The sequence below is a fragment of the Falco rusticolus genome, chromosome 13 (assembly GCF_015220075.1).
Source record: "Falco rusticolus isolate bFalRus1 chromosome 13, bFalRus1.pri, whole genome shotgun sequence".
Taxonomy (NCBI): Eukaryota; Metazoa; Chordata; class Aves; order Falconiformes; family Falconidae; genus Falco; species Falco rusticolus.
Window position 1 is genome coordinate 7034320 of NC_051199.1, and position 6659 is coordinate 7040978.

Consider the following 6659-nt stretch of genomic DNA (forward strand, 5'->3'; position numbering starts at 1 on the left):
GGAATCATGGATGTCAGAGTAAAGTCCCAGCTATCAGTCTGACCTGCCTTAATACGGAACAATAATTTCACTAACTTCTGCATAGCAAAGGAATCAAACGTAAGTGTTATGGAAATTTTAATAGACATACAAATCACTAGAGACAGCCAGTACACTTTACGGGTTTTGAAAACTTATGTTTGAATGGGTCAGTCTCTTCAACATCTGAAAAGGATTATTTTAAAGGGCATGGTAGTCAGTGGATGATGACTACCTGTTATCAAGGATCAGGCTCCTTTATAATAGATCAACCCACTCAAATTGGAAACTGAAAGCTCTGTCCTTGAAATGAGGGTTCGCTTCCAATAATAGCCAAAGATTTGTGAAGTGTCTAGCTCAAAGCCAAAAAAGCCCAGAGTTGTCTTTGAAAGTATCTTGCTCTGATATATCAAGGCATTAACTGGGAACCCTACACATTTCCAACCCATTCTCTCTTTTGTTTTAGGGGAGAAATGACCAACAGCAGCAAAGAATGCAATTTTACTGATATCGACAGATTAGCAAAGACACTGCGGCTGGGGATCTCCATCCCCACCTTCATTCTTGGGCTGATTCTCAACACTCTGGCCCTCTCCGTGTTCTGCTGCTTTTGGAAGAAACAGACGAGAACCTCAGTGTACATGATCAATCTCGCACTTGCAGATGTCTTGCTGCTTCTCTCACTCCCGCTCAAGGTGTACTACTCTATCACAGAGGCGCCGGGACTTTTGTGCTCATTCATAGAGTCCCTCTATTTTGTCAACACGTACGGCAGTATCTTCATCATTGTCTGCATTACTGTTGACAGATATATCTGCATAAGGCACCCATTTGAAAGTCGAGTTAACCAATCCCCCAAATGGGCTATCCTGATTTGCTGCTTCATCTGGGCAGTAGCTTGGCTCTGCAGCAGCCCAATGTACGTGTTTCACAAGAAAGATTATTTAAAATGCTTTTACAACATGTCAGAACAGGCATGGAGCATCCCCCTCATTGTTTCTGTGGAAATTTTTGGATTTCTGATCCCGCTTGCAGTGATGGTTTTCTGCTCTGCCCAAAACATCTGGATTCTGCTGAATCACGAAAGCCAAGCTAAAAAGAAAGCAGACGGCAGTGGCTCTTCACGAGTCATTATCAACCTTGTGGTGTTTTTGGTGTGCTTCACACCCGTTCACCTTGGGATCTGCCTACAGTGCCTGGTAAGACAGCATGTGATAGTGGACTGTAGTCTGAAGCAAACCATCAGCCTCTTCATTCAGGTGGCAATGATATTAGCCAACCTGAACTGCTGCCTGGATGCCATCTTTTATTACTTTGCCGCAAAAGAATTTCGTGAGAAAACACACCTGAAAAAGGTTATTGAACTATGTCCTGTCTTTAAGCCTTGTGCCACATGATGGGACTGCCAGCAGTGGAAAAACACCTCTCCCTTGGCTCCCACTTGCCTCACAGGACACTGACAGCATTATTCCTGACACAGCAGTAGCATCACTTTGGCCGTAGCAGGGAGGGTGCAGGAGGGAGAAGACCAGTGTTTTTCCAGTGAATGTGAGTCTGTTCCATATTTTTCTTCCCTTTAAAGATGAAAAGGGAAAAAATGTTGGAAAAAAGAACCAGCATTAGCAAAGTGACGAAGTGACATCAAAAGAAGCATTAGACTTGACAGTATCTACTAAATGTGAAAGGCTTGCCAGAGGAAAACTACCCAGATCACTGGAATGCCACTTAAAATCAGCCTTTGTCATTGCTGCACCAGTTTTCCTTTTGCCAATGTGATCAGAAAGCTGTTGCTAAGGGCCAAATATAGAAATAACTATTCAAAACCTTCTTTCTAACTCAGAAGAAATCTGAGCATTAAAAGGCAGTATCTGGCCAAAAGTCTGACTCTGTTCTTTCCTTCTGTAAATTTTACAAAAGGGCACTGTTGGAGCTCATTTGCTTTGAACAGCTTTGCCAGCCCAGGATAATAATGAATCCTCACTCCTGTAAGCTTTACACACTGGTCAAGGTTGCTACCCAGGACAGCAGCCCCTGCTCTTTCATGGAAGACAGGCTGCCCAGTGTACAACCCCAGCAGGGTATCTTAGGTACCAGCACTTCCTTGAGCAACAAACATTTCTGATTATCTTTGCTGAGGAATCAGCATGGTTTTCTCCTGCAATTTTAAAACTGTTCTTGCACATGAAAACCAGAGGAACCCCTTCAAATACAGCATTTAGTGAAAGAGTGTATATGATGAACTGTATTTCTATATAACTGTATTTCAATCAAAGATATAACATGACACATGTATGAAATTCTTCTGCCTGTCTCCACATTCTTTCTGGGAGGAGGGGAATTAGGGAAGCAAGCCCTGCATCACAGAAAAATAGAGACCACCTGTCTGATACACTCCTCCCTCCCAGCTGGAAGACTGGACCAGCTTTGTCCACCTCATTCCTTAGAGAAGTCCTTCTAGCCTGTGCCGTACACCTCACAAAATGTGTCTGGGCATGCCTCAACCTTTCTCAGGCAAAACTCCTGGTTTGTCACCATCCTTACGCCATTTGCAAGTTTGGTTCTGAGTCTGCACTAAAGGTTTCCTTGTTGCAATTTAAGCCTGCCATTTCTTGTACCATTGTATTGGCATGGTTTATGTTCTTAGCCAGAAACACTTTCACACCAGGGAAACCATTTCTGTGCCTTTTAAAAACAGCTGTAAAAATGGTCTAACATTGCTTGTAATCAAGTCTTCGTTCTGGGGCAGATGTTCCCTTTCTTCAAAATGCGAAAAGCAATTATCTTCTGTCTGGAAGAAATTAAAAAGGGGGACAGTTTTGAAAACACAATTTGCTGTTAACTGATTTCCATGGAAATAATTGATTGTGCAAGTGGACACCTGCACATATCTAATACTTGGCCTAATAAAGGAACACTTTAAAACTTGTTAGTACTAAAACTATGACCACAGCTGAGGCACGCAAGGAGCTCAGAGGCAAAGAAAGGTTTTTATCATCATCTTCGCCATTATCTGCAGAGGAGCAAGAGGAAGAGCTTTCCAAAACAGTAGGTTTTCAAAACATTATTTGCTACTGTCTCGATCATTCAGAAACTTGCACCCTTTTCGATATGAGTTAACCTTTCTTTTTTGCAACTTTCATATTACTTTGCATATGAAATATGTGTGAGAAAGAACGTGTTCTACCAAATAAACTGTATATACGAAGTGTATGATTTGAAAATACATTTTAACTCCCCAATCTGACAGCAACGTATGGCTCTCATCTACTTATTTAATCACAAACTTTTACAATTTTCTCCTTAAAACAGCTTCAAGACTAAGTTTTTCCTTCCCAGGAACTACTTCAGGTTTGTAACTATGACAACCAAGAACTGAATAAACTAATAAACAGAAAAACAGAAAAAGTAAAAACAAGAAAGGTAGTCACACCCGGAAGTCTGGATAATTTAATAAATTTTCTGGGAAACCCTCTCCATAAATTCTTGACAATCCCCTACTAAATCCCCTACAAATTTTGCTCAAAAATACTCCGAGCTCTTGCTCTTATGATTAGCTGACTATGTGAAAATGTACTTTATCACTGGTGCAGTTCGTGACTCTGCAAGAACACAGCACTTTAAGGTACAAAGTGTAACCCTGTCATTATTTAAAGCTTTTCAGGCAGATGCAATAGGTGATGATAGAGCGCACACCCTCTGCAAGCCTGTGCACAACACTAACACAGTGGTATGGCTAAGATGGCAAAGCCTCATTCCAGAGGCCCTAGGAACTCCAGGACAGGGGAGAAGAAACCTCTTGCAGTGCAACAAGTAGTTGAGCACAAGAAGTACTCAGGTACTGCAAATGTACTGTACCCAGGGCAGGACAATGCTGTGTGCCAGCACAGGCTGGGAAAGCAGGGCTGACCCCAAAAAAGCAACAGGATGCACCAGACATGATACAAGACAGTGGTGCCTTCTTTGTGTAAATATGGCAAAAATTATACCAGGACTCACTAAAAATGATGTCAGTGAAAAAAAAAAATAATAAAGGAAATTATTAACCTCCTCTATGTGAGCTGGTGAGGCTTCACTGGTATAGGATGTCCAGCTCTGGGCCACTCAGTTCAAAAGAGATGCAGAGAAACCAGAGAGGTTCAGAAAGATGGTTGGTGATCTTGGGCACAGGTCTGCAAGGAGAGGTTGAGGGAGCTGGACTGGTTTCATCCAGCATGCTGGAAGGTAGTGACAGATGACGGAGCCAAGCACTACCTAGTAGCCCCCAACAATATAACAAGGAGTAATGGCCCTTGGCTGAGGTTCAATATTGGCAAGAACTTCTTCACCAGGAGGCAATTCAGCATGGGAAGGGGTTACCCAGAGAAGCTTTGTGTTATCGACTTACAACAGTTTCCAAGACATTGCCAAAGTCATGGCTGATCTGATCTAGTTTTGGAGAAGGAAACTGGCTCCAGAGGTCCCTTTCCACTGCTCCATGACTCTCAGCAAATACAAATTTGTGTATTTTTTTCACCTCCATGACAAAAAGCCACCTGTTAGTGCTGCTGATGTTATGACAGTGGTTGTCAACAGCTCTATTGCAAGCACAGTGAAAGACCAAGGAAATGCACTAGCTGCCTAAGCAACTGTGACCCATCACACAAGGCTAGTATATTTAAAGTCAGGACTAATGAAGCAGTACCTTTGTCTTCAATTCATTTATTATTAAGTATCTGGAAAAGATCATATCCTAATCTTCAAAGAAATACATGTACATATGCAGTAGGCAAAGAGGAAAAGTGTGTAGGGACTCTCGTATGTGTGGGTGGTGGTGAAGTTTGATCTGCCAGGGCTGGGGAGACAGCATTCACTCATGCTGATGCTCAGTCAGTGGTAGCGTCACAGCACACTCAGGCAGGGAGAGACTTCCACTTACAGGAAGAAATCAATGTAATTTTTTCAATGAAGAAAACAGAAGTCAGTTGATGAAAAACAGCTGTTATAATGGGGAGTGGTGGGATCCACTATGAACAACTGGTCTACAGATATAGTCTGCTCATGTCAGACATGGCAGCAAAGTCGGAGCTCAGACTCTGAAGGTTAAATTAGATACTTCCCATTTATTGCCACCACTGCCACTTCTTTGTTGGCCAAAAGTGATTTATATGTAACTCCATTTGTCTAAATTTTGCCTGTTATATATGTAAATGACAGCAGCCTGACTAAGCATACTTGAAATTCCTGAAAAAAAAAAAAGGAAGAGAGCCCAGCTGTGTTAGTCTTACAGGGCTATCACAATAGTCAAATGTTTTAGCACAGAAGGAGCAGATCTTTTGAGAAAGAAGGTGTCACTTTCAATTCACTGCTCTTCAAAACAAACTTATACTTAAAAAATCCAACTAAATTCTGTCTTTTACCTGCAGCTAAGATTACAGTTCTTTCTAAATCACAATTTTACATACAGTCTCCTCTAAGAAATTTACTGGTAACTCTGGAGAATCTCCAATTTGTTCTATTTTTATACCAGGACAAAAGCAATGAAAAACCTCATGCAGCTCGAGATGCACAACAATTTTGTTGATGAATAAAACTGAAAAGTATTTGACATTTTAAAAACAACAACAAAAGCTTCCTGAGTCAATACACAAGTTCAAATTTCTATTTTCAGACTGCATAACAGAAGAGGTTTCTTCTCTCTTCATGTTATTCTTAACACACAGAAAAATGGTAGGAACCTGAATGTGAACTCCTTACATACCCAAGGACTCAGTTGTATTGTAAAGCCAAAGCAGAATTGTCCTAGTGGGGAAAAAAATAAATAAAGTGCTAACCAAACCCACCCAAAATAATGCCTTGAAAAATTACATTTTCAGTTCTTCTCTTTCCTGTGAATTGAACAAAACCAGATGCAATCAACCACAGCCCTTAAAGAGCAGCTGTCTTTAACCTTAATTTTTCTGGACAAGGTTGTTTCAGGACACCTAGGTAAGAATATTCACAAAAAGCAATTCTGTGTTTATCCAGTCAAGCTTCTCCAGCTGGGCGACATCCCACAGGTCTTCACAACACTTCTTAAAATTAGAATTTGTTCAATAGTGAATGTGATCCCCAAGCTGTATTTTGTAGACTTATGCAGTAATGGAAAGATTGTAAAGCATAAAAGTAGCTTGGCCAAAAGGGAAAAACCCAAAACCCTATTAAAAACAAACAAACGAACAAACCAACAAAAAAGAACAAACAAAAAACCCCAAAACACACAAAACCACACAGGGTTTGTTCCCCAGACTCTTTTCTGATCCCTTTGCCTGATTGGTTATATCACCTTCTGTTTCCCAGGCCTGCTTAAGCACTGAACTTCAGATCAGTGCTACTCCACTAACTAAATCTAAAATTTCATAGTACTAAAAAGTACTGTCAGAATAATGCTGAAAAGTAATATTGCCCCAGAAGTCCCATTGGTATAACATATCTAAGTGATTTTTAACAAAACAAAAAATTACGGAAATCCAACTGGTTTAATAGCAAGTAGAGAATCTAATATGGAGCTCCTTTTTATAGCCTTCATAAAACTGTTTTTATGATACTACATGATTTACAAGCTAGAAGGCACCTGAGGGAGGATCCAAGACTAGATTGAAACACTGATAGTCTCCTGCCTTTTA

At 40.8% G+C, this 6659-nt stretch overlaps 1 protein-coding gene across 1 annotated transcript; it reads left to right on the forward strand.

The window, feature by feature from the left end:
• Nucleotides 1–491: 491 nt before the first annotated feature.
• On the forward strand, nt 492–2119 carry GPR55 (G protein-coupled receptor 55). Its single transcript, XM_037407267.1, has one exon. The coding sequence runs from the start codon at nt 492–494 to the stop codon at nt 1413–1415; it is 924 nt and encodes a 307-aa protein (XP_037263164.1). The 3' UTR covers nt 1416–2119.
• Nucleotides 2120–6659: the final 4540 nt, after the last annotated feature.

Bases quoted from the DNA above. Each gene is read 5' to 3' on its own strand.
- GPR55 (XM_037407267.1), top strand. From the start codon at position 492: ATGACCAACAGCAGCAAAGAATGCAATTTTACTGATATCGACAGATTA.